The following is a 27,721-nucleotide window of genomic DNA, read 5'->3' on the forward strand; positions in this document are numbered from 1 at the left end:
AGGCCTTGGCTCCTGGCTGCGTGGCCCTCAACTATAGTGTAGACAGTGTGTGCTAAATGCTTCAACATTGTCCACTGCTGTTCCTTATGTGTCTGTGACCTATGTGGGACTGTGTGGACAGGGACATACTTAACCAATGAGGCCAAAGGAGCAGAGGACGCCCCTGACGCAGACACTGCCATCATCAATGCGGAGGGGAACCACGCACATGCAGAGGAAAAGAAAGAGTACTTCATTTAGCACCTCTGTTTCTTCTTTTCTGTTCAGTACTGTCACGGCAACACTGCTAGCCAGCCGGGGAGGGCGCTAAGTCAGTACGCAAGCACGGCGTGGCTATTTCTCCATGTCTCCCTCCACAAACCTCCTAAAAAGGAGTTCATTTAAGCCTCTAGATCCTCAAATTTGACACCAGACAGTGTTGCCGTTTTTTTAAATGCCAATCTAATAAACAATGACAACAAAAATAACAAAAACATACATACGTTGAGTTTGTAACTGTAACACCAGGTCCATTTAGGCTCAAATCCGCATAAGTCTCCCTCCACTCTCCCCACCCTTGACCCCATTCCCGTCCCCGCCATCACCCTCCCCAAAATGAGTTTGTTTGAGTTACCAAGTGCCAAAAATATACAGACACTCTCTATGTTCGTTGTTGTGCTTTTTTTCAACTAATTTGTTTTCCCAATGACTACTGCTTTCGTTACCACCCTCACTGTGCCTGTTATATACCTTTTGCAGATATTACCAGGGAGCGGCAAGAAATGTGGTTCATCTCAAGTCGGAAAACCTTGGCTTTGCCAATAATTACGCTTTAAGGGAAGAGTATGTGCGATGCATAATGTGAATATTTATTGTTTGTCTATTCTTTTTTATTTCCTTTTTTTAATTATACATTGTGAAACGTGGTTGTTCTCTGAAGTGTACTCCATAACACAAATGATGTATAAAGGCAAAAAGAAAGGACATGGATATTTATGTAATATGTATATAATATATATAATATATATAGATACCAAAAACCAATTCACAAAAATTTGACATACATTAAAAAGAGGAGAAACCTGGTCACTGAAAGCACAACTGAAGATTGTTCCTGACCGAGTGGGACTAACATTCTGGTTACTCTGTTCATATCTGTCTGTATATTCTTGCACTGTTTCTATTTGGCCCTTGTTTTATTTTTTAATGTCTAAAGATGTTTAAAACATATAAGCACAAAGTCATTGTTAAATGTCATTGGCTTAGACAGTCTCAGGATGAAAAAAAGAGCCTAATTGTGTCTCATTTTGGTTCATTTGATCAATGCCAATGATTTGTTTTCTGACTGCACTGTTGGGACGGCCATTTGTTCCCAGTATGAACTGAAGATTGGTTCATTCACAAATGGCAGTTTCAATATTGATTTTACTGGTTGACCCTTGCTAATATTGCTGTACATTACTTTGCTAAAGTGATTATTGGTGGAAAATATTGTTAAAATATGGGATTCCATATGAACATTTGTATATTAGTCAATGTAGAGCAGGCTTTCGGGACACAGTTTAAGCTCTCTCTTGGATTAAAGTGTGCTGACAATTGGGTTTCTCCACAGAAAAGCTGTTTTACTCTTTGACTTCACTTAATCTGTGACCTGAAAACCGGCTCGTAGTAATTTAAAGTGTTCCATACTTTTATAATACATTCACATACATAAAGGACATTTTTTCTGGGTTTGTTTTTAGCACAAAGCATGTAAATACTGTGAATAATTCATTATTTAGTTAATTGTTTATTTAACTGAATTTAAAATCTTGACTTGGTCTGTTGCATACATTCCATGTTTGTATGTCTTCTTTAGCCTCCCCATACTGCTTATTAGTCTTGGTTCAAGAAAATTGATGGATAAATACAATATATTATTATTAATTATAATGATAATAATTATTATTATTATTATTGTGCTTTTATAAGCTTGTGAGTAAGTAGGATGAGTTTTTTTTTCCATGAGAATTTCAGAGCAATCACCATTATTGCCTTTGTGTTTGCAACAATAACATACAACACTGAAGCACTGCTGAACAGGGCAGTTTTTAAAACATGACGTTCATATTTTACTCCAAACTTTTAGGCATTTTTGTAAGAACCATGATTTTAATTTGCTTTTCTTTTTTGGCTATATGAGAAAACAACTGTGTGAGGTTTGCTTTTACAGTATTAAATATCCATTTTCCTAACTATGCCTCTGTAAAAAAGTAAAAAAAAAAAAAAAAAAAAAAAAAAAAAAAAAGAAAAAGATCTCAGAGAGTAAAATATGCACAAACATTAATCTGCTCTCTCTTCTTCATGTAAACACCACCGTGTCCACTTCAGTAGCTCTGCCTCTTTGTAGGCCATTCAGCATACGAAATTCATCTGAATACACTGAAAATGCCTGGAATCCTTTCGTTCTGGCTTCGTATCCATTGTCTTCAGCAAGAAACTCCACTTTTCTCCTCTGAAGCTCTTCAGCTTGTTGCTGCCATCTAGTGCAAAACATCTCATAACTACAGACATCACACTCTCTCTCTCTCACACACACACACACACACACACACACACAGAGAGAGAGAGAGAGAGCGAGCAGAGAGAGAGATGAAACATGCCTTAAAGCTTAGAGCATTTCTGAAAATTCAGTGACCCACCCAACTCAGATTTATCATTTTATATTCAAGCCTGAAAAGCTTTGCTCCTGGGGCTCCCCCTAGTGTAATTCATTGTTATAGAACTTTAATGTAATCAATGGGGAGAAAAAGTGAGGGGGTTGATTACTGCCCCCACGCCCTTCTCCAGATGTTACACAGTGCATTTTCTGTAGTGCTGAACCAGGAATGACAATGACAGAGGCCCTATTCTCACTTTTACAGAGTAAGGCATCACAATGATTTTGCAGCTGTAATTGTAAGATAAAAATATTACATAGTGTTCGTTTAATGGAAAATCCACTCTTCAACAACGAAATATAGAATTGCATTTTGAAGGCTACTGTAGTGGGGAACTGCTGCTATGCTTTGTATTCAGAAAACTGGGTAACCACACCACACTACACCAATACGAGTCCTTGGGCAAGACTCCTTTGCAAATTTAGCTTCCAGCTGTAAAATATTTAGAATAGTAAGTCACTCTGGATAAGGGATTCAGACAAATGGTGGGACCATACGTTATTCTTACAGTTCATTGTATTCAACCTTTTTTTTTTTTATTCCGTCTTCAGTTGCCTTGAATTGTGTTCTGATTTTCTAAAGAAATCTTCCTAAAGGGTTGTATTTATGACGATAGAAGCTTCCATAATTCAGTCTTAAGTATTTGGTTATTTATTTATTTTTAAATATCATAGATAGATAGATAGATAGATAGATAGATAGATAGATAGATAGATAGTGTACAATCAGTTCTGAGGTGGCTGAGAATCCAATTCACAATTTAACCCGCCAGCACAGAACTCATTAATATTACTGACACATACCGACTTCTGAAAAACTTTTCCATAAAGGAAACCAGCTGAGGAAGAAAACAACTGACTTTTTTTCCTTCCAGAAGTTTTTGAAGTCATAAAATAACATTTCTTTTACTCAAAACAAAAATAATACCCATGACGTTTTGTGGAGAGCTGCCACTAGCACTGACAGAAGCAGGAGCGAACTCTCTCTGGGTACACATGAAGGGTATCTGGGGAAATGTATGTAGAATATACACACTGTGCTGTGTCTTTTCAGTGTGGGAGGATTAGGGAATAAAATAACAATCTCAATCAAAATGCAAAAAGGGAGCTGTTATCTAAAAAGTGGCATTTGTAATTGTTCACTCCATTCTGTCGGTCTGATTAAGGGCTAATGTAACTGAGAAAGTTTTGTAGGAGTCTTACTAAGAGCTGCTCTTGTTTGTGGTGCAGTGTCTGCAGCTTTAGTCTTATTGTGTTTCTTGGATTTCTTGTTTCCAATCACACAGCTCATTAAAGACTTTTTTTTGTGAAAGATAAATAACTCATCTTAAATAAAGAGGCGTTTATTATGCATGGCAGAGGCAAATGGATGAGATCACCTTGACATGCCGAACTAAAGAAAGAGGCAGGAATCCCACAAGCGCCGGCAGCCCACACAGCAATTACAATTTTAAAGATAAGTGATTGAGTTTTTAATAGTGTTTTGAACCCAGTTAGTTTAAACTTAATTGGGAACAATCGGCTGACTTTGATGAGAATGCAATTAAATCAAATCGACAGAGTGCCACCGAGGCGATGGGGACTGGTTTAACTATTTAAATGGTTTTATTGTTATGATAAAATATTAAAATAGCAGATGAAAGCTGATAGCATTGACTACATACGGTAAACACCACCAACTTGGACATTGCAGTGACGTAAACTTTGAAAACCTCAATACATTATATGTCCAAATATTTGTAGACAAACATGCACATAAAAAATTAGTACCTTGACTCAAATTATGCTCATGCAACTGAAACTTTCCAGAAATGGTTCATCTAGCATACTGCCTTTGAGAGAACTGTCCAGCAAAACAGGACAAACTGCTTGTTAATAGCCTTCATGCTGCATGTGCAGAATTTAATTAATTATTCTTTATTGTGAATCAGGGCAGAGTGAGGCAAAGTGTTACCAAACTTTTCAGCAAAGTAACATAGCTTTGCAACATAAGTTCAAGATGTTAAGGTCACCTACTGATGATTTCAGCTGAAGTAATTAACTGTAATTTGCTTTGTCTCTATATAAATAAGCAAGTAGAAATTGGAAATTCAAATTCAGGTGCTTAAGGTTATTGCAGCTTTCTGCAAAAGAAATTCCAGGCATTGCATACATATTAACATGACGAGTGCATGGAGCACAATAACAACTTTTTTTAATGATCATTTTCATGTCATCACAAGGTTATAGCCTCTAGTAAAAAGCAATCTGCACATTAAATATTTGATTGGAAGCAGATTCTGCATGGATATTCAATGTAAGTTATGCTTGTGAGTGTTAACAGTTAAACCACCTATTTGCTTTTTACTAAACCAAATCTCCACATTCACCCAATGCAATATATCATCACCCACAAATTCAAATTCATAAACACATTCGCATATTTAAGAAACATCCCAAGCAAAGTGTATTTAATAAAAATGTAATCTTTCATCATTCGCCTTTATCACTTCACCCTGTGGGTCTAGAGCCGGCCTGGAATCACTGAGCGTAAGGCAGGGGCCACACACTGGACAAAATGATAGTCCATCACAGGGCAATACACATGCTCATAACTGTGGACAATTTCCCACAGATAATTCACCTACCGACATGTTTCTTGACTTGCTGGAGGAAACTGGTGCACGTGAAGGAAACCAGACAAATACACCACACTCCCTGCAGACACTGACCTGAGACGAGGATTAAACCCAGGACTCCCAGACCCTTTAGCTAGTGAAAAAGAAAGAAAGAAACTTCTCAGTGATCCTGCTCTTAATCCTGTCCTTGAAAAGCAGTGGCTGTTACAAAAACTTTGAACAGTAAGTAACACCAACATTCACAGATTTCTTTACATAGTAATAGATAGATCACACTTTCTTAATCTTAAAAGCGAATGCAGATTTGCAGTGTACTATGTGTGTGTAGATATTTAAAGTAATATCATGGTAATGACCTAACATTTACTTATTAATTCAATATTTGGGGAAAAAACCCTCAGTTCTCCAAAATGGTCATTTAACATGAGGGGGAAAAAATCTAACAAAAATTAACATTTGAGTTTTTCAAAGTCAAAAGTATTTCAGTGTTTCTGTGTGATAAACATTGCTGTATATCACATACTATATTATATTCTGAATTAATTAATAGATTTTTGCAAAGCTGACCTTCTCTTATCTGTGACTGTAAACATGAAAGTTTAATGCCAACACATCAAACAGATCCTGAAACTTTTTGCGGACACGGTCCCAAATGGTGCACTTGTGAGGCTGCCGTGTGCTAGTTCTCATTCATGGTCACAAGAACGATGCTCACTAGCACCCTCTATGTACCCTTAAGTGCAGCCTCACACAGGACTTCAATGATGCAGAATTAAAAAGCAGCTTCTTACCCAGAATTCCTTGAGACACAGGAGAGAACCAAATCACAATGAACTTTGTTGTTTACAGCCATCTGAAGCCATTGTCACTAGATGGCAGGCTAAGGCTCAATTCCTTACTTGGGCAGGAACATAATATTATACCAGTTAGAGTCAATGGGCAAAACTCAGAACAGTGCATTTACTTTCTCTTTAACAAAAATAAATAAATAAATAAATTATATGGCATAAGCATCTTTCATAAGAACTCTTTGAGTTCTCGCTCCGTTGTTCTGCATGTTGACATCACCATAGTGGGGACATTATATATTATAATACATATATAATAAAATATAAAATAACTGATTATATTTCAGGGTATTTTTAGCAATAATGATATTCTTGGCATTATGACAAAACACTGAAAAACAAAAATTAATTTAAAGGACACACTACTACTACTGAAACTAAATAAGTGTTATGTAATTATGTATATATTTAATATATATAAATAATATTAAATTATTTTATTAAAATGTTTTATTTGACAAAAAATGTAACCATTTCTAACATTCAGAAAAAGCAACAAAAAAAATGTAAAATTTGCTAACTTTGTAAACATCAGTAACTTACCAAGATATGTATAAATATGAAGTATAAAAAAAAATAATGCAGCATATAAATCTACCACCCAACCGAAGTGCAGAAAATTTAGTGTGTGCTTATAAACAGCAAACGTAAACCATTATACAAAATGTAACCTAAAGCTTCATTGTAATTAATAAAATAAATACAGAAGAGTCGATGAGCTGAGTCAGTGGAGTTTAGCTGCTGGGCTTGCGCTCATTTTCTCTTGAACGATTCTAACGACATTTTTTATTTTCCTCGTCCTCAACCAGGCGTTTCTGCTTTTCGAGGTGGCAAAACACTGTGTTCCCCCTTCTGTTTTTATAGGCTTCTTTCATTTCTTACATAACACCATGGTTTATTGTACATCTGATATTCTGTAACAACACACCCTACTTATGACTGAAGTCACTCCGTTTAAAGCAAATTCCTCAGAGCCACTTTCCACCGTACTTCCCTGTGACTAAATGACTCATGTAAATACTGCATGATGTCATTGCGTAAACAAGTCAAAATATCACTATTATCACAATACTTTTTTTTTACCATTTTAAAAATGTTGACGATATTATCGCAACATATATATGGCACTGCCCTACCATAAGGCATTGTACATCCTTTCAGACTGTGCTTGAATAGCTGAGGAGTCATAACTCTTGTGCTTCCTGAATTTGTCTAAAAATAAATGTAGGGAAATGAGATTTTGATGCAAAAAAAAAAAAAAAAAAGCCAGTAGAGAGTTTATTGTCATTAAAAAGGGAAATTGTTTAAGAAAGATGTGCAGGCAGAATGTTTATATGAATTCAATTATTACAATTATTACTTAAATCAGAAAGAATCAACAGTATCTGTACAGTGTAGCAAGTCTTTTTTCAAAACATTGTAATCTGGGGAACCAGCACCCTAAAAATACTGAGACTCAAGTAAATGTGTACACAGACATTCATTTTCATATCGTTGCTTGTGCCAGAGTGAATCTTTCAGGTTCAGTTTTAATAATAGAATACTTAGGACAATATTATACATGGCAGTCGATTCAGAACCTGAATAAATTCATAAGCACGTATGAATAAAATCAGCAAAAATATGCACCATAGTCAGTAAGCAAATGTTATGGTTTTCATGCCAAGAACGTTGGGCTACCTTTCCAGAAACTGCACATATGCTCTCTATCACTCTAGCCAAAAGAATCATGATACATAAGCATATTTTATAGTATTACAGGTACTGTACAGATGAGAGCATAAGATGAAAGTGCTGGGCAGACACGGATTACCAAGCTAGAAAGCAGACTCTTATACAATTAAGAATCTTCACTTTGTAATCATTTTGGTCATGCAAATCTAGAAAAAGAGCCAACAATAATGCAAATATGGGTAGTTAAGTCGTACTTAAAGCCCCATGTGAAATGTATAGCAACGTTTAAAGTGCAAATTAGACATATACATGTATTCATAAACATTATGAAATGTGTTCTGAAGTAAAGAAAATTATTCTCAGAATTAGCTGAAAACTTGCTCGAGAATGAAACATCGCAGGCTAGTTAATCAGGAGTGGACATAATACATATTTACACAGTACAAGGTATTTTCAGTTAATACAGTAAAGCCTAAAGTGGTCACATTGGCTGAAAAAAATATCTCAAGTGCTGCTGAATTTCAGCCAATGACTGAAACAGCTTGAGTTCAAATAAACAAACATGACACACTGCTGCCCCTAAGGGTCTTAGAATCACCAGTCAGAATCCGATTTTCTTTTTTTAGTCGTGTGTCTCAATGAATATGCTTTCTACTTAAGGTTAATTACAATCAAACGGACTGTAAAAACAGGTGACTAGGAAACTGTAAAAGTAATTGATTATGTAATATTGTGTATGGCCAATACAGTTTGACACCCATTAACTTCATTAAAAAAATCTGGTCCAAAGGGGTATCCCACAAAGCAGACTTCACTGGTTAGTGACTCAGCAATTATCTTACTGTATATATGCTTGTATATCGACAAATCCAAATTGTTAGATTTGATTTAACTTTACACATCTCAGAGTGTAGCAATTTAATATAGTTTTATTAATCTATTAAATATTTATTTACATACTGATCTAAATAAGTTTCATACTACACCCTTATCACAGCCTAATATTACCAAACAACACAATAATAAATTTGTATTTAAACATGACCAGCCATTTTCCCCATAGATATCATCTTACACAAACATTTATTTAATGTGTAATGATCATTTAAGGCACTGGGTGTTCCAGTGTACCCTGAGCAGCATATTAGTTTTTATTGCACTGGCATAAAATTGTTTTATTTTCCACCCATTTGTGAATTTACAGAACAAAACCTGGACGTAATTACCATGCAGTTTTATAATGCTGATTAACCTCATACAGGAACATATGGCTTAGACAATCTGTTTTTCTTTGAGAAAACCTGAATATGGTAAGCTTGCTTTGTGGTATACCACTTAAGGTACACGTGAAATAAAATAAGCAACAGCAATGTGACAAATTCTATGTAACAAGTCCTAAAATTCTTCTCTTTTTGTAGCTACACAAATAGAAATCTACAAATCCTTAAAAAAGATGAAACATAATTTATGATACTACTCCAAATTTGCAATCTGTAACACATTTGAATCTAAGATTAGTTGGATTATTTTGGGATTTGAATAAATCTATATTGTTTATTTTATTTCTCAGCTGTTATACATGATGGAAGTTAGGTAGCAAATGCAAATTAGTCCCACCATACTAGCTATTCTTCTACAGCGATACAATCCGGAGTCTTAATCCAAGACGATATATAAACACAAACAATATTTCTTTGGCCAATGATACCATACAGAAACTTGTGCAAAATTTCAGACACCCCAGGTCAAATTACAGGTTTTTCTTTGTTAAATTTCTATAAGTAAACAAAAGCACAACCTCTTCAGAAAACTCATTATGTACAATTTATATGTAAAGGCAACGTTCACGATTGTAATTGAAAAACAAAGAATTCCGAAGATATCCCTTCACTATTTGGCTTTCAAGTCTAATGAGAATGTTGCTTTATTCCTGTTCCATAGGAGGGTTATACTGACTTACCATTTGACATTATCAGATTATTTAGTTAGGAAGCCATTCTAGATATGGGAGACTGCTAACTACATGAGAGTAAACACAGACAAATAGTGCTACAAAAGTACAAAAAAACTGCTCAAGTTACAAATGAGTTTCTGTGGTAATTCAAACAGTGAACAAAACTTTATAGACAAGTTAAACTTCAGCCAAGTACAAAGAGTGTTTTTTCTCCTCAAACCCCATTCCACATTAAAAGACCTTTCAACGTAAGCAAATGAGAGAGAACTGCTGCTCCTCAAAATCATAGACGTTGCCTTTAATTCATTTATACTTATTTAATATACTACAAAAATGTGGCATGTGCTCAGAATATTGGTGTTTTACATTTTTCCACAATATTTAATTCAGAAAATGAGGAAATTATGCAATACAATTTGCAGAAAAACAGCAAATGTTTGCACCCTTTAAATAATATGTAAATTATTCTGAATTACAAAATCATCAATTTGAACAGAGGTGCCCAAACTTTGCAAACAATTTAATGTATATTCCTACCAGCCAAGTACCATGGCCATGACTCGCATGCTCCAGTGCTAATTCCAGATGGACTTTTCTTTTTGGATCACGGGGCATGAAATTCTGTACCATCACTTGGTGTTTCATCCTGAAAGAGGGCAGGTGTGGGATTGATCCCTGCTCCATTTCCTTGGGGACAGTCATTTGGACACTGTCCAGTGATGCTGGCCTCGAGGCAGGTTTGTGGTAGGTTGTCTTGGTCAGAGGCAGCCAACCCAGGACAAGCCATGGGGGTGAGGGGCAGTGAGGTGGGGCTGTCTGAGGAGAGGTACTTGGCCAAGACAGTGAGCTGCTCCGGCTGTGCTGAAGCCTCAGGGCACGTGATTTGGCAGAGTCCTGAGAGAGACTGCCGAGTCTCTTCCATACTTCGCTTCAGTTGACTGCGTTCCTGCAGCAACTTCTCCTTCTGAGTCCTCTGTTGTGTACAAAACCAAACACAAAGTCACATTAGGTAAATTTCACCAATAATCTGATAAGATCTTGTATCTCCAAATGACTCAACCAGATTCTATTGTTATTGTTGAAACAAGCTAAAAATAGATGCCCTATACTGATCCAAACAAAGTAATCTAATGCTGTTTTTTTTCCTTCAACCTGTTAACCACAATTCACAATTTATTTAGACCCAGTAAGTTCATATGAACCTAATACAGTCTAACATTCTGAAAGAATGAATAAATAAATAAGTCTATTAATCAGTCAATTTGTTGAGCTTTGATGAGCTTTCAAATATTTCAAATGAGTTTTCACACACTACAAATCATTACGTAAATTAATACATAAAACTATAGAACTATTTTTAAAAAACAAGTACATATCAATGATTATTTGGGGGAAACAAATATAATAATAATCATCACACATGCATGACAAAAATTATTATATAAACAATGCTCATAAATAAAGCACATTTAAACACATACAAGTTTCTTTATATCTCCTTGGAGTTTATAGATGCAATCTAGCTTTCTCTTGCGACATCGCTGCGCCGCCATTCGGTTTTTACTGCGCCGCCTCACATCCTGCACAAACTCAAGCTGCTCTGGGGTCAGCTGCTGCTCCTTCAGCATCTGCAAAAATGCCCGTCTGGTCATGCTCGAAATCTGCTCCACTGGGAAGGGCAAATCCACCTGAAATTGCAGCGAATCAAAGAAAGATTTTGTCTAAGCTACTGCAATGTAGTAATGTTGTCTGCACTTTTTACCATACAGAAAATAACGAAATAATAAAAACAAGAGCAATGTATTATATGCACAACAAACCAAATCAGAATAATAATAAATGTTACTGATACTGATGCGGTTAGAGATGCACCAATCATTTTTTTAATGACTAATTCACATTTCTTAATAGTAAGTGGCCAATGGCTAATCATTTTTGACCAAGCTTAAAAGAAAGCAAAACTAAATTAAAATAAAATATAACAGGCTAATGCTCATCTTGGCCAGCACTCAGTGCACATCCATACAACAATTATTTATGATGCTTGTTTTCACTATGCATTATTGCAGTAGGTTGTTAACCAACACATGTAATATCTCAATTCTTCTCAACTCAGCTCATGGAGGCCCAATGCCCTTCATATTTTACTGGTTTTCCTGCTTTAACACACCCTCTTCAACTCTGAAAAGACATGTTTATTAACTAATTAATTGGATCAAGTGTGTTCATAGAAAAGGCAGCAATAAATGTGCAGGACAGGGTGCTTCCAGGACCAGGGTTGAGAAACACCGGTCTCTTTCAACACATTTGGGTGCTATTTGCTTTATGTAGCAAACATTCTAAAAACAATTAAGTTCCAAACAGGTGTAAATATGTGTCTAATGACACATTATGGTAGGTTAATTTTTTTGTGAAAGCACATTTTATCTCACCTCACATGCTTGCTCACTGCTTGCCACAAGATCTGCCTCTGTGTCACATTCAGAAGTCTCACCAGAGTTTATGGAAGATACACAGGAATTTTCTCTGCCCTCTTCTTTGGACAGGCTCTCACATGCAGCAGGCTGTCCGTCTTTGGAGCTCAAGTCTCGGAGGAAAGGGCAGTCATCAGGGGCGGCACCCAAGTCCAGGTGCTTCAACCAGTGGAAGTCAGAACTATTGCCTACAGCAACCTGGTCCATGGAGCTCAAAGGCTCTGCCAAAGAGGAGCTTAAATCTGGCCAAAAACCCTTAGCCAGATGCTCGGCCACTTCCCTCTCAACTGTGCTCCTCTCAGTGGGCCCAACACTAGGTGCTGCATCTGGAAATATTTGCTCAGTGGCATCAAAAGTCTGAGTTGCCTCTGTGTTAATACTTTCTAGGTTACTCACCGACTCAATGCTATCTAAAACCTCACTTGTTTCTGTAGAGCTTAAAGGACGTAACTGGCTGCAGTCTGCTGCTGGTTCCAGAACCCTAACAGACTGGTCAAAATGGTCCTCAGTGATATTTGGCATGCTTAAAGTCTCACAAGAAGATGACTCCTCAGGAACCCCTTGAGTATCAATTGATAGTCCTTTCTGAAACGAGTCTCTCATCTCCAAAATGTCACCATCACAGCCAGCTGTGGTAGGTTGAACATCTTCGCCAGCGCTGGCACATGGCATTGACAGAAAAGGACAAACTCCACCATTTACTACTGAGGACGATGGCACCAGCTGGGTTTCACAGTCCTGTAAGCAGAGTTGTGTTCTGTCTTGTCCAGATCCATTATGAAATGAGACTGATGGTAAATCTAGGTGCAGATCTTTATTCGAGGAGGCAGAAGAACATTCCTTAGGACACTGTTCACTTGGCATAGCTGACACAGTATGTACCTCCTCAGCCTCAGGTACCTGAGGTATACTGTTAGTTTCCACAATAGCGTCCTGCTCACTGGTAGAACTACAGTCTCCATTGGTGGTTAATGGCTTGTTGTGGCAGTTTTTGCTCTTGTTGCTGTTTTTGCTCTTCCTTTTAACTTCCTGAGTGGTTCCGCAGCCATCAGAGAACTTGGGGATGAGGAACTCAAAGCAGCCTTTGTCAAGATTGTGAAATCCCAACAGCTCGGCACATCTGTGAATCTCCAGAATGTTCTCTTTGGTGAAGTGGAGCTTAGCAGTGTAGGCAAACTGCAGCAAAGGCACAAAGCCCTCAACAGTGACCTTTCAATATGAGGAAATACAAAAGAAAAGGATATTAGTAGTAATATAATATACAATTTTATACTTTTAAGCACCACACATTTTTGTATGCAACACTATCTAGAATAAGGGATTAATTTTGTTTGTAAAGGCTACGTTTTATTTTTCCTCCCACAACTTAAATTCAGCTAATGAACAATAATCGTGAATTAAAACATGTAGAAATTGGTGTCGTAAATTTTATCAAGGCTGTGTTCTTATTAAAGTAAAGTAAAGAAAAACAAATGCACTGCATAATGTGACCAAAGGCACTTAAACATTTGCATATAACTGTATACTCAAATAAAGAAACACTGTTTAATACTACTGAAACTGAAAAATATAAGTTAAACATATACAAAATGATTTCCTTTACAGACATTTGGTATCATATGCAAACACATATCCAGTAAGTTTCATTACTTCATCTGGAAGAGTGATGACTAAATTCCATCCGGTGTGGTTCAGGACTCTGGTATAAAAATAGTCACTGCAGCAAGCTAATACTGAGCAGTGTGCCCGAAAGCTCCTGCACCCGACTTCCACAGTCACATCGCATAGGACATCCTTCTGTCTTTGTTCATCCAGGGAGTGGAGGACATGCAGACTGTGTACGGCTGACTGGAAGGTAAACACTGACGTCCGGGGGCCATCCACAGACATGACGCTGAATTGTAGCTACAGAAAACCAAAAGAGGAACAGAAATACTGCTGAGCAGAAGGGTGGAACACCATTACAAAAATATCATCTGATCATAATGCTGCTTGAATTAGACTTAAAGGCAAAATAATGTAGCAGAACCCTGTTTAATATATATCTCCATCCATCCATTATCTGTAACCGCTTATCCAATTTAGGGTCGCGGGGGGTCCAGAGCCTACCTGGAATCATTGGGTGCAAGGTGGGAATACACCCTGGAGGGGACGCCAGTCCTTCACAGGGCAACACAGACACACACATTCACTCACACACTCACACCTACGGACACTTTCAAGTTGCCAATCCACCTGCGACGTGTGTTTTCGGACTGTGGGAGGAAACCCACGCGGACACGGGGAGAACACACCAACTCCTCACAGACAGTCACCCGGAGCAGGAATCGAACCCACAACCTCCAGGCCCCTGGAGCTGTGTGACTGCGACACTACCTGCTGCGCCACCGTGCCGCCCCTTAAAATATATCTATTAATATATATTAATACTTAATTATTTTGCAAAAATGAGCAGTTGCCAAAACTGGAAACAAAAGCTTATGGTCACCAAACCCAACGCTAAGTTTTAGCTGGGGAGTTTTAAAGCCACCAGTATTGACAACTGAATTCATATAAAATGAAACTGCATTTTGCTGGAATTACAAAGGCTGGAAGAGAACGCAATATTTATAGAATGAAAAGTAGCAGCATTACATATCCAGAACTAATGACCAAATATCGGCACCAAACTTCAATAATGCCACACAGGAGGGAATATTCTAAAGCTTTTCTGGAGAACCATCACAATTTCCACTGACTTGACGCCCTAACACAGCATAGGCAGTCGTACCTACAGTTTAAGCTAAATGGATACTTTCATAGACATAGGATAAATGCTCCAAAACTATGTGGTTTTTTTTAATTAATGGCAGAAATCACAAGTGGACAGAATACTGTGATCCTGTGTTAAATGTGGGGCAAACAGGGAGTTCAACTAGTTTTGACAAAGCTACTCTGATTTTTTTGCCCCTACTGTTTAAGAGACCTAAATGTTAATAACAATGCTAACGCATTATTATGTTGAGTTAATAATCGGTTACACAAGAAACTTGGACTGTCATAAATTAATACAATTTGTATGCATAAGCTTCAAAACAGCAGTTGCACAATAATTTAAATAAATTCTAAATATAACCAATATATGGAAAACAAAGCTCAGTTATAAACCAAATGTAAAAACAAACAAAATATTAACAGACTCCAAGAAATTACTTGGCCGAATTATTACATTGAGGGTAAATTGGGTAAAATTCCATTTTATTCATTCTTTATACATAAATTCATCTGTTGCAGGAACATATTTGGTTTGTGCTTCCAAGTCTCAGGTTAAATCTATCGGACATAACTGAGAAATCTAGCTAGCGATAGCTCCGAGTTGTGAGTTAACGTTACTTTTGTTTACACTAGCGATAAAGAGTTTTACGGCCTTCACAGTTATCACTAGCTGGTTGGCTAACGACACATACATTAACGCAACGAGTTTACATTAGCGCTTCTTGTTAAATGTTCTCAGCGAAAATAATTTTATTAACGTTATTGCAATTATTACGGGGGGGGGGGGGGTCTAGAGGTGCATTTAGGTAAAATGTAACTTATGAACATGTGGGAACCAAACCACTGAGAACCAGTAAACTTAAACTCCTTTCCTAAAGAAGAGACCGAACTTGTATGACATTTTATTCTATTGCGCCGCTCCACTTAAAGTAAGTGCTGTAACTGCTAGCTACATGTTAAGGACGTACAAATCAGAATATACTGCCGTCCACATGAATCCAGGTTCTTATTTGAATGTTCTGTTCCACCTTAAATGTGCAGCAGAGGCCTCGGAATCACTGCGCCATTTAAGGTGGACTGGAAAATCTGGTGAGAAGTATATTTTAGATTCACCATTAGATGGTTTGATACTGTGAAATGCCTTTCAGCGCATACATGTTATGCTGAGCATGTGATGTTAAGGACAGCGTTCAGTTTGATGTTTTAATAAGTGTAACGGTATGTAAATGGGCGGCTAACTCTCAGCCTCTGAGTGAAAATGTTGAGTAATGTTACAGGTCAGTGCCTAAAGCATGTGTTTAACAATGAAGCCGGATTTTATTTTATATTTATTTGCTTCGTTTGCAGCTTGAAGATGCCTCGTTTTTAATGGTACTTAGCTAGTGATAACTAGCTAGTAAATAATTTATTAGCGGATGTAAATGTAAAATAAAAGACTCTCTTTGGCTAAAATGGATCACACGTATTGAGAGCAAAACAGCAAGAACTAACCTGACATATCACCTGAGATGAGACAAAAAGTCACATAAGTCCTGGATTGGCCATCACACAGATCACGTTCATGAACACTGGATACCTCAAGTCTTTAAACAACTGAGCGAAAGAATCAAGCTACAACAGAAACTCATGTGACTCCACAGCCAACGTCACTCGAACAGCGCGCATGCGCAGTTATAATATAAACGCGACAGCAGATGACAGTTGTAAAATATACGATTTACGCATACCTATAACCTCCGCCTCACAACGTCTTGATTCCGTATTTAAACGCCACCGTTTTAAACCTTGGCAGTGAGCTAATTTGCAGCATATAAAAAAATGGAAATTTTTGATATGTTGGGTGTGTTAACAGTGGGTGAATGGTATGAAGGATTGTCCAGATTAATATAATATTAATTAAATTCCAGATTACTATAAACAGCAGTTAGTTAGCAGGTAGTGGAGTAAGTTTGGTTTAGTGTCTAACGTTTCATGTTAGGCTGCTTAGCTAATAGAGTTTACATTAATAAAGGAATGGTTATTACAAATACTCATTATGTGATTATTCACTATGTGTTGTTCACTATGTGAACTACTCACATGTGTGATTTATGAAATTAACACTATTCTCTCTCATCATTTTATTCAGTTATCCAAGAACAGCATGAAATCAGAAGACAATACAGTGCTTGGTTAAGCTAATGTTACTCTGTTTCTTGAGCTAAAGGTTAAAAACACAGCCCAATATGAGCCCTGCAGCTTCTCTCCTAGAGTAAGAGTACCTTCAGAAAGTGGACAGAGATGTAAGTATCTCTACTCAGCAAAAAACCCAGAATAGACTTGAACATGTTTTCAATGGAGTGGATCTGCATCACCCTCATGTTGCTAAGAACAGTGCTCACCGTTAACGGACTACACTGTGGAATAATACTTTATTGTGAATGCTTGTTTATAAATTTAACATTTGTGTATTTTATTTAAACTGACATTTTATGAAAGCAAAAAGCAGTGAGTGGCTGTGCATTACTGCGATTTTATCACAGGGAATGTTGGTTTTGGCAGAACTGCTTTATTACGACAGTTATCCAGACCATCTTACAGCCAAACATCAAGATGATGGGAAGGCAACACAGAGTGGTGACTCCTGCCAAATCTCTCGGTGCTGGCAGCTGATCCTTGGTAAATAAAGAGCTAGCCATCTCGACAATTGGCACATTGCTTTGTACAATTAATCAGGAATATAACTTGATCATTTTTCTTCTTGGTCATGTAGCAGTACCACAGTCACTACCCACCTGAATTCAGTTAATGGTACATTTGGGACACACCTCAAATTAAGTCTGATGTAAGCATGTTAGGGCAAGCAAGAACCTGATAATCTAAGCAACCTAGGACTGTTTTACACCATATTAAAATTGGACAAACACAGACACATTGTACTGTATGGAGCACATGATGTGGGTGGGACAAACCATCTAGAATAGGCACAACTTGTATAACACTAGCAGAATTTAAGAGAAAAAATGTCTCACTTTCTATGTGCGCATTGCCATATTGCCTTAATGAACAAACCATGATTTAAAGCTGGAATATTTTTTTTCCTCTTTTTTTCAATGCCATGGCCCTAAAGCCATGAATTTGAATTGAATAGTTTTCATCACATTGCAACCAGCCAAAACACTAGGATTGAATCTCAGGTATCTTACTCTTCCCTAGGTAGTGCACAATGTAGGATAAAAAAAGTTTTATGAACTCAAAAACAATCCATTCATTTTGTTTGGTGTGAATGAAATAATCAGAGTTTTTACAGCCCTGTTGCAGAAATAGAAAAGGAACCTTTTATATTTATGTTGACAGAGAATTTATTTTACTAAATTCGAATTGTAATTCTAATGATGTGTAAAGACTATTTCAAAAAGTATTTTTAAGAAAAATCACATTAAACAGGTATATATATATATATATATATATATATATATATATATATCAGAAAAAATCAGAAAAATGTGCCAGCTTGTAGAAGAAAATCGTTTATTTCTGATAGTATAATGCAGTTCTTTGTTTTATTTGTATTTAAAAAAAAAAAAAAAAAACTTTTGAGCTGACGTGCCTCACAGTGAGAGTGTATATTGGGACATGTCTTGCAGTGGGTGTGTTCTAGTAACAGGTGTGCCCCAGTGGGTGTGTCATAGAGTGAGTGTGCTTTATTTTGTTTTAGGAGCATGAAGCATGAACACAGAAGGACACTGACGTTTAGGAGGTAAGCAGATCTTCAAATATTAGTGCTTAAATTTTCTCTTTTCAAATGTCACTCTTCATTTTTTCATGGTTGCCTTGGGCCCCATGGGCACAACACACTAGGAATTTTCTTTCTAATGAGTGGTATGTTTATTACGACTTCACTTCCTGTTTGTGCTCATTTTTATTTTGCCTGATCTGTCGGTAATTTAGGTGCATATCCCTGCTGATGTACTCTGTAAAGGAATGAGCAATGAATCGTACATGCAGTAAATATTAGCTGTGATTAACATGGAACACAAACACACCTAAACAATTATTGTTGAGAAAATAAAGTCTGGGTGGCACGAAGCTGCAACAGGTAGTGTTTCTGTCACAGCTCCAGGATCCTGAGGTTGTGGGATCAAACACTGCCTTGGTGTGAGGAGTTTGGTGTGTTCTCCTTGTTCCTGCGAGTGTTTCCTGTGGGTGCTCTTGTCTCCTCAAAATACATTGGTTGATGTGTGTTCCTGCCTTGTGTCTGATGATCCTGAACCTGATAAAGCAGATATCGAAAATGTATTTTTGACACCATGTGAAGAGGATGCATTCTGTGACAAACAAGCTGAGATGTGTCAGGTCTTGAACACTGACTGGTATACAATGGTCCACAACTGTCTGATTATGTGGTGTATTAGGTTTCTTGTCCTTTACCGTCTACTGTAAACTGAGTTATAAAATGATACTTCCATACTAAATTAGTAGAGAGATGATATAAAATAGAGTACGAGAAAACTATTGATATATTGAAATCTATCATTTAATTAGTTTGCACCTTTTTTTCCATAATTTTTAAGAATAGTTGACCCTTACATCTATGCCCTTATATCCAATATATATTCAATGTCTGATTGTATTTACCACACATGTAAAAAAAATAAATAGAAAATAGAAAATAAATAAATAAATAAATAAATAGTCCTTTCAGTATATATAAATATATTTTTATTTTGAATGCACATTTTGGAATTTGTGAAACGATTTTCAGATTTTAACTCGTTTGTATGAATATTGTTCATTTATGAAATTGTATTGCGTTATTTCATATGCTATTGAGCATGCTTCATCTTAAATCTTAAGAATGTTTGTTTGTTTTTGTTTTTTTCAAATCTAGACAATCATAACTAAAAATTCAGTTTTTATCACTGTATTAAAAACAAAAAGTCAGTAATATAAGCAATAAAATGAACAAATCAGTAATGTAAGATGTTTATCCAATGTAAAGTTATGCAAGATGTTAATAAATGAAATAACTTGAAGGTCTGTTAAAAACTATAAGGAAGTGTGAGTCATTTGTGGCACTTCTTTGCTCATGTGACCTAAGCTGCATGTATTGTCTGTACCATACAGAGAGAGGTGTGCCGATACAAAAGCATGACAAAATGTGATGTAATATGTGTGCAGTAATGTATAGCTTATCCCTTAATTAGCTGCCTATTTGCAGAGGATTTAAACTGGACATACTCGTTACTGCTGTTATTCAGTTTCTTTGTTCACCAAATATTTAACATCAATTAGATACCCCTTGCAGGGTTTTGCAAATTGTGTGACCAATTTAATTCAATTCATATTTACGAAGTGGGTGTAGTCCCAGACCTAAAAGGGTTTTAAAACAGTTTTTGTTCTAAGATTGGGGTTATGCTGTGCATAGAAGCAGACTTGCATTGACAGTCGTGTTAAAAAATAAATACAAAACTTACAAACAGAGGAAATGTAGAGTAGGACTGTATGTTGAGTAGTGACAAAAGTCCTGAAATTTTCCACTGCATGCTGACATTTATTCCTTTACCACACCCTGCCTCTGGGAAAACAAATAATTGGCCCTCCTGTTACACCCACCCTGCTCTTCCAGAACTTGTCTTATTAACGCTGCCAATTTAAAACCCTCACACAAAGGGAGAGGTAGTCTTTGTTTTTAGGTGTCCACTTATCTGCAGGTAAGATTCAGTATACGTGTATGTTTCAAGGCAGTTTGTAACTGAATATAATATAATGTAATTTTCCAATATGGTAACTAAATGGGGAAAAAATTACAAAATGGAAGGTATTGGGGTTAATGAAGTTGGAGATAGAGATTAAGGACAACATTCTGAATAAAGTGTAGGAAGTGAGAAAATTGTGGTCCAGACCTATGTTTAATTGTTCCTTGCAACAGACTGTTATGTCCTGGGAGCAATGATATATTAAATGCATGCAGTAATAAAGTAATAAAAACTACATGACCTGTATCTTATAACCATTTATAATACATATTAAGTGTTAAATCTGGTAAAACCTAACATTTAAAAATATTTTCTATCTCCTTTTTACAGTGCTGCACCTTCCAATGTACTAAATATTATTCACTGTATTTGAAAGACCAAAGACCAGCAAGATTTACTAAGCCTTCAAGAAAATAGCCAAACAAACAGAATCACAATGGAACGGCAAATGGATTACTGTGCTCTTATGTGTGGGCTTCAGGAGCTTGATTTCCAGGGCCAAGCAGTGCCGAGTGACCTTGTGTTAACTGGTGACCATGCCTTCCCACTTTCTATGAATCCACGAGGTCAGGTCCTAATGGCCGCATCACGCTATGGCCAGGGACGCATAGTGGTGCTGGGACATGAGGAGTATTTAACACGTTTCCCAGTCCTGGTAGAGAATGCTTTGGCTTGGCTCATGCCCTCATGTAGCACCACAGTAGGCATTCAGAAGAATCTTCAATCACTAGCCAGTAACCTGTGCTATTCCTCTGTGAAAACCGAGGTGGATGACTTCCAAAACAGTTTTGCAGTTTATGTCTCAGATGCTTACACTTTAGATGAATGCTCCAAAGACATGGTGGCTTTTCTCAAAGCTGGAGGAGGCTTGCTGATCGCTGGACAGGCCTGGAGCTGGGCTGAAGCCCACCCAGATGAGAGTACATTACTGAGCTTCCCTGGGAATAAGGTGTGCAGTGTGGCAGGAATCTACATCTCTGAACATCAAGGGGAACTTGGCAAGTTCCTTGTGCCCATGCAGATTCCTTCAAGTTGGTTAGCAGTGTCGTAAGTAAAGTGTTTTTTTTTTTCTCTTGTCATAATTTTGGGTTTGCTTAAAAAATCTGCAAGGCTGTAGTCATAGACACTTTATACCAATTTATTTTACTATTATATAAAACACTTAATGTACATTACCTTCTGGTTTAGAAATATATATTAACTTGTATGTACACTGCAACTGAACACTCACTATAACTACATTCTTTTGGTCTTTATTCTCAGGATAGGCAAAGACTTCAAAGGTGACCTACAGTTTCTACTAGAAGGGGTTTCTGAGTTTGATATTCAAGGTGGAGGTTTGCCATCTGAAGTGATGGCACATGGACCTTTAGCATTTCCCATTGCGCTCACCTCTGGTGGAAGAGCATTCATTGCCGGTGCCTACTATGGGCAGGGAAAAATCATTGTGGTCACTCATGAAAGCTACATGGGTCGTGAGTCGCTGTCCACTTTCATGATCAATGCAATCCGTTGGCTCGATGAAGGGCGCAAGGGAATTATTGGCATCTCTCCCAACCTTAGAGAAGCCCATAGTGTTCTGAGCAGGTCAGGGTTGAATTGTCAGTTCACAGGTTTAAGAGAAGACCTAAGTGTGTTTGTCTGCACAAGCTACAGTGATGCACAAAGTCAGGAGATCCAGGAATTTGTTGCTGAAGGTGGTGGTCTATTGATTGGAGGTCATGCTTGGTACTGGGCTCAGAGCAATCCTAACCGCAATGTGATGACAGATTGCCCAGGAAATCGTATCCTGAATAAGATGGGTCTGTGTATTATGGGTAACACCTTGAGTTCTGGTGTGTACAAGGCTCACCAGGAGACGGAACAGGGGACCACCTCACAAGCATACCACTTCAGAGACTTGCTTCAGCGCTTTGCTGGTCATGTGACTCAGGGTCAGGAGCTGACGAAGCATGACCATGAGTGTATGGATAAGCTCAGAAATGACTGTGAAAATTATCTCAGAATGCAGGCTCATGATTGTGCCTCCTACACCTCAGTGGTGGCACTCATCACAGACATGGTGAAAGAAGCAGGAGTTCCTCAGGTTTGTCACAGCTGCCCTATTGACAGTGCCAAAGACAAACTTCTGCTTCATGTGGGGGCTGAGGTTTACAAGGTTTGCCAGGACCCAGATGCACTTCTGCCATACATCATCAAAGATATACCCAACCTCCCATCAGTGTCCAACACCAGAGTTCGCATCAGTGCAAACACATCTGGTAGATATTCATTTTATCTTTGTTGTTTTAAATTAAAAAAAAATAAAAAAGGTATGGCATATTTACCATCAATGCAACAGTAAAAAATCTGGACCCACCCTTCAGAGCCAAATTATTTTATGGCTGATTTTTGGGGAGATTGTCTGTCACCTGAAGTTCATACTCTGTGACTAAATTGAACAAATTATTTAAATACACAAACACATCTGGTAGAAATTCACTTTTCATGCTTTTTCTAAATGAAAAAAACGTTTTCATGAAGTTTTACATCATTTAAGGTACATTTACTAGCAATGTATCAGGCATGAATTTAGACAGTTCCATGTCCTATGTTTCACAGCCAAACGGTTAATGGCTGATTCTTTTGGTGATTTTCAAAGCTTGAGGTTCACAATCTGTGGCTAAATTAAATATACAAGCACATTAACAGTACAGTCTACTAGCCAAGATTGTAAGAAATACTGCTCTTTACAGATCTGAACAAAAACAAGAATCAGCTCAAGTGTCATATTGATTATTGCTGATGAACATGTCTGAACATGATCTACACTTTGGTCATGTAATTTTTTATCTTTGTACATGATTTATTTAGAAATGTTATGTACTGTTCACTCTTTGCTAAACTGTCGTTACATTATCTTCCGTTAAAATTGTTTTATTTCATTTTATTTTTCAGTGTAGTCATGTTTATGGGAATATAAGTATATACTGTAAGAAAAGTAACATTATGACCAACTATTGTAGGGGTTAGTAACATTGCGTGTGAGTGCACTTACATATTTAATTTTATTTACGTCATAAAACTTCAAAATCTGAATAAAAATGGCCACTTACAGACCTTGTGTTGGGAAAAAAATCTTGATAACTGTACATGCCTAACATTTACAACAAAAAAAACCTGAAATATGTTCCTTATTTTTGCAGATCGTGAAGAATGGATTAGCACAGGTCTGTACCTTTCACCTGGTATGAGAACATATGTTGCAGTACCTGCAGAGATCATGGGCAAAGGCTGGATGGTAAAACCCTACATAGACATTACATATGTATCAACTACATATTGTTTACAATGTAAGATACAAATCTGATTATATGTCCATAGCTGCAGATTGGCTGTCAGACAGATCACTTAGGACGTGCTGATGTCCTGAAGCGGGCTCCTGTGGTGCATGAACGCTTTGCTTTGGATAAAGAGATGCCACAGATGTGGAATCTTTGGGGAGGACTCATATACTTCGTAGCTCCACCCAACAGCAAAGTGGATGGGGTGGAGATTGTAATTCAGACCGCTGTAAGAGCACCATACTACAAGTCTGGTAAATCCATTTAATGTGTACTTTATGAATATCAGCACATACTATTTTGAAGTTGGAATTCTACACTAGCACCATACTACAATTTTCTTTCTTATTTTACCTGATTGATCTCAGGTTTGTTTATCAAGAATGGATAGTGTCACTCTCCAATTAATTAAATTAAAGTCTCCAAAAAGCAAATTTTTCAGGAACAGGAAAAGAACAGGAAAACACACACACCCATTACAGCTTAGAAATATAAAAATATCTTCATTGGGATGTATGTCCAAAAGTTTCATATGTAAATTGGACTTGAGTGTATTGTAGACAGCAAAAATTGACAAATGCATATTTCTTTTAGTGAATTCCAACAAGCCACGTCCAACTTAGCACAACCACAGCCTGCAGTGTACCCTCCTAAAACACTGCAGCTGTGAATCCATGTCTGAGCAAAAGCAGAATCTATCATTACTATACTTGATCAATTCCAGCTTATTTAATCCTTATTGTTATTAATTATAGCCACGCTGGTAATATTTCACATGAGAAAACATGATATTGGTTGTTAACTTTAGCACGGACACTCAAACCATAACGGGGGAGGGGGGAGATGCACGCTTTTGATGGCAGGTCTAGCAGCCAATGGAGATACTAGTTATCTATCTATATATAGATCAGGATGATGTGATAAGAACTCATTACTCCTTTCTGACCTTTAGGAGTGACCAGTGTACAAAGCTGGGTGAATGAAATTCGTGATGCACCTGCACCGTGGGCAGAGCTGGAGTTTGAGAATCTCATCATCAGCGTACACTCTGAGACGATACGGAAGCTGGATTGCCCAGATGAGGTGGCAGCTCTGTGGGATTCCATCATGAGGGGCATAGCTGACTTGGCTGCAAAACCTGCCAAGTTTCCACGCAAGGAACGCTTTGTGGCAGACGTTCAGATCTCTCACGGTATGTACTTTAAGCAATTTACTTTAGGCAACATGACAACACAGGACTCTATGTATAATGGACAGAATTATAGAGATTAGGCAATCAATAACTACTACATTGGTATGTTTCTGTTATATGGAACTGGTGTATTTGTCTTCTGAAATTTAAACTGAAAAAAAGCATGTTGTTTACCATTTTGTAAAATATTGTGGTATATTTTTGTTTTATCACACACCATTGAGTAAAATCATCATTAAATTTCATTCTTTACAGGCTTCATGCATGCAGGGTACCCCATCATGATGCTCTCCAGCTGTGGTCCAGAGTTAGTAAATCCAGAGTCAATCCGTAAGTGGGGGCTTTGGGGTGCTATCCATGAATTAGGCCACAACCAGCAGCGCTCAGTCTGGGAGTTCCCCCCACACACAACTGAGTGCACCTGTAACCTGTGGTCTGTCTATGTAAATGAGGAAGTGCTGGGAGTAAACAGAGCTCAAGCTCATGAGAACATGTCTCTAGAAAGACGGCAGAGCCGAGCTCAGAGTTATGCCTTGGGAGGCAGGCAGATGGATCAATGGAGTGTGTGGACAGCACTGGAGACTTATATGCAGGTACATAAATACATCCTCTGAGTGCTGGTTTATATTTTTATATTATAAATAAATATATATTTATATACTTTATGCACTAATCTGAAGGCCACGTGAAACTGGGAGGTCTGCAGCGAATGACACTGCAGAAAGCTGACACCACGTTGTTATTTACATGGCCTACCACTTTGTGGCTGAGTTACTGTTGTTCCCATTTGCTTCCAGTTTATTATAATTTGACTGATAGCTGACTGGAATATTTAGCAGCAAGGAAAGTTCACGACTGGACTTGTTGTACAGGTGGAATTCACTGATCTCCTGATAATGACCCATTCTTTCACAAATGTCTTTAGAAGCAGTTTGCATGCTTAAGTGCTTGGTTTTATACATCTGTGGCCATGGAAGTGATTGGAACACCTAAATTCAATGATTTAGATGGATGAGTGAATACTTTTAACAATATAGTGTATATAGGTATATGGAGAGTTGGAGCTATGTATGTTTAAACCTTTCAGGCCTTGTATAAGAAGAAAGTACATGATGATGTTTTGATTGATATGTTGTGTAGTTACATCATGGATGAAAATATAAATATATTTCTTTCCTTCAAGTTGCAAGAGATGTTTGGCTGGGATGCCTTCAAGAAAGTATTTGCTGCTTACCACAACATGAATAATGTACCAGGGGATAACAACGGCAAGATGAACCTTTATGCAGAAACATTCTCCAAAGTGGTGAACAGGAACCTGGCACCGTTTTTCAAAGCCTGGGGTTGGCCCATCCAGCCCAGCACTGAAGAGAAGCTGCAGAGTCTGCCTGAGTGGCGTGATCATCCAATGGCCCAGTATGACTGTTAGTATATAGGCAGTGAGGAACACTTCTGGAAGTTAACTGTGGGATATTATTTATTTGGTTGGGTTTTTTTGTTGTTTGGTTTTTTTTCTGAAGATGTTATGGACTAGGTCTATGCACAAAAACCTTTCAAGTGGATGTGACACTTCTCTGTACTGAACTGGTGTTATGATCATAACAGATACAATCTTATTAAAAGGAATGTTTTGGAAACTTTTTTTTTAATTTAAACATTAACCTGATTTCTTTCACAAATAATTATTTTAAACTGCACAATAATGTAACATGTAAATGCCTGCATTATTATAGCAGTGTTTGGAAAATATCGTGAAATACTGATCGCAAATAAAAAGTATATTTCAAATTTAAAATGTGGAATAATGGCCCTGATTAAATAAAGCAATACATATATACCAATCAACAATAACATTATGACCCACCTCCTTGCTTCTACACCCATTGTTCATTCACTACAGTTATTAATCCATCTGTTGATCTGCATACATTTTTCACGTTGTTTATCTATAGTCAGACCACCACAAAGCATATGAACGTACTTGTTGTTGGGTCAGTCTCAGCACCGAATGTGGTTGACTGAATATTTGTGGTTGGTGGACTGTTCTCGGTCTATTAGTGACAATGTGAGGTGTTGTAGCACTGCTGTACTGATCCATTCTTACCAGCAAAACACAAACTAACATCACCACCAAGCCAGTTTCCCTGTAGTGATCCCTCATCCAAATCATACCTTTATTTAATATGGAGCCACAGAAGGACTACAGTGTGTGTATATATTTACTGACCTATTAGAGGTTTTATCTAGCAATGTTAACACAACTTTGCCACTCTTAAGTTCAGAAGATAAATCGCATTTTATTTATGCTAAAAAAATGTATTACATTTCACCATTAATTCACTCTCACATCTATACACACAAACACACACAGACAGAGTGAGAGAGAGTTCCTCTTTCATCTCCTGTTACTTAAGCTTTGAGCCACAATCTATTCTATTCTATGCTAATCTATGCTGCCCTGTGAAGGAC

At 37.3% G+C, this 27,721-nt stretch overlaps 3 protein-coding genes across 17 annotated transcripts in view; 2 read left to right on the plus strand and 1 right to left on the minus strand.

Moving 5' to 3' along the window:
* cadm2b (cell adhesion molecule 2b) overlaps positions 1-2,197 on the plus strand; it is a 221,380-nt gene extending 219,183 nt beyond the window's left edge. Inside the window, exons 11-12 of one of the 5 annotated variants that reach the window (XM_066678948.1) lie at positions 122-227; positions 739-2,196. In XM_066678948.1, the coding sequence (XP_066535045.1) occupies positions 122-227; positions 739-844 (212 nt within the window). In that variant the 3' untranslated portion in view covers positions 845-2,196. Of the gene's footprint in view, positions 1-121 lie in introns of all 5 variants that reach the window. The other 4 variants (XM_066678955.1, XM_066678964.1, XM_066678973.1 and 1 more) reach the window with 4 other exon arrangements.
* A 5,217-nt stretch (positions 2,198-7,414) lies between these two features.
* The window catches only part of bach1a (BTB and CNC homology 1, basic leucine zipper transcription factor 1 a), a 50,795-nt gene continuing 30,488 nt past the window's right edge, over positions 7,415-27,721 (minus strand). Inside the window, exons 1-5 of one of the 2 annotated variants that reach the window (XM_066666041.1) lie at positions 16,491-16,601; positions 13,896-14,150; positions 12,204-13,454; positions 11,253-11,459; positions 7,415-10,744 (exon numbers count right to left, since the gene is read on the minus strand). In XM_066666041.1, coding sequence (XP_066522138.1) covers positions 10,376-10,744; positions 11,253-11,459; positions 12,204-13,454; positions 13,896-14,135 — 2,067 coding nt within the window. In that variant the 5' untranslated portion in view covers positions 14,136-14,150; positions 16,491-16,601 and the 3' untranslated portion in view covers positions 7,415-10,375. Of the gene's footprint in view, positions 10,745-11,252; positions 11,460-12,203; positions 13,455-13,895; positions 14,151-16,490; positions 16,602-27,721 lie in introns of those variants that run through there. The other variant, XM_066666033.1, reaches the window with a different exon arrangement.
* LOC136692492 (TRPM8 channel-associated factor homolog) lies at positions 15,884-27,007 on the plus strand. Of its 10 annotated transcripts, XM_066666021.1 has the most exons (12): positions 16,709-16,861; positions 17,128-17,281; positions 17,522-17,657; positions 18,697-18,738; positions 21,068-21,784; positions 22,001-22,998; positions 23,923-24,017; positions 24,101-24,314; positions 25,013-25,252; positions 25,508-25,582; positions 25,758-25,845; positions 26,436-26,630. In XM_066666021.1, the coding sequence occupies exons 5-12, from the start codon at positions 21,174-21,176 to the stop codon at positions 26,494-26,496; spliced, it is 2,382 nt and encodes a 793-aa protein (XP_066522118.1). In that variant the 5' UTR covers positions 16,709-16,861; positions 17,128-17,281; positions 17,522-17,657; positions 18,697-18,738; positions 21,068-21,173; the 3' UTR covers positions 26,497-26,630. The 10 variants fall into 10 exon arrangements, with proteins under 10 accessions (XP_066522055.1, XP_066522091.1, XP_066522109.1 ...); XM_066665958.1 differs by lacking the exon at positions 16,709-16,861 and adding an exon at positions 15,884-15,928 and having other exon boundaries at positions 25,508-25,845; positions 26,436-27,007; XM_066665994.1 differs by having other exon boundaries at positions 16,698-16,790; positions 17,206-17,281; positions 25,508-25,845; positions 26,436-27,007.

Source organism: Hoplias malabaricus, chromosome 1 (assembly GCF_029633855.1).
Source record: "Hoplias malabaricus isolate fHopMal1 chromosome 1, fHopMal1.hap1, whole genome shotgun sequence".
Taxonomy (NCBI): domain Eukaryota; kingdom Metazoa; phylum Chordata; class Actinopteri; order Characiformes; family Erythrinidae; genus Hoplias; species Hoplias malabaricus.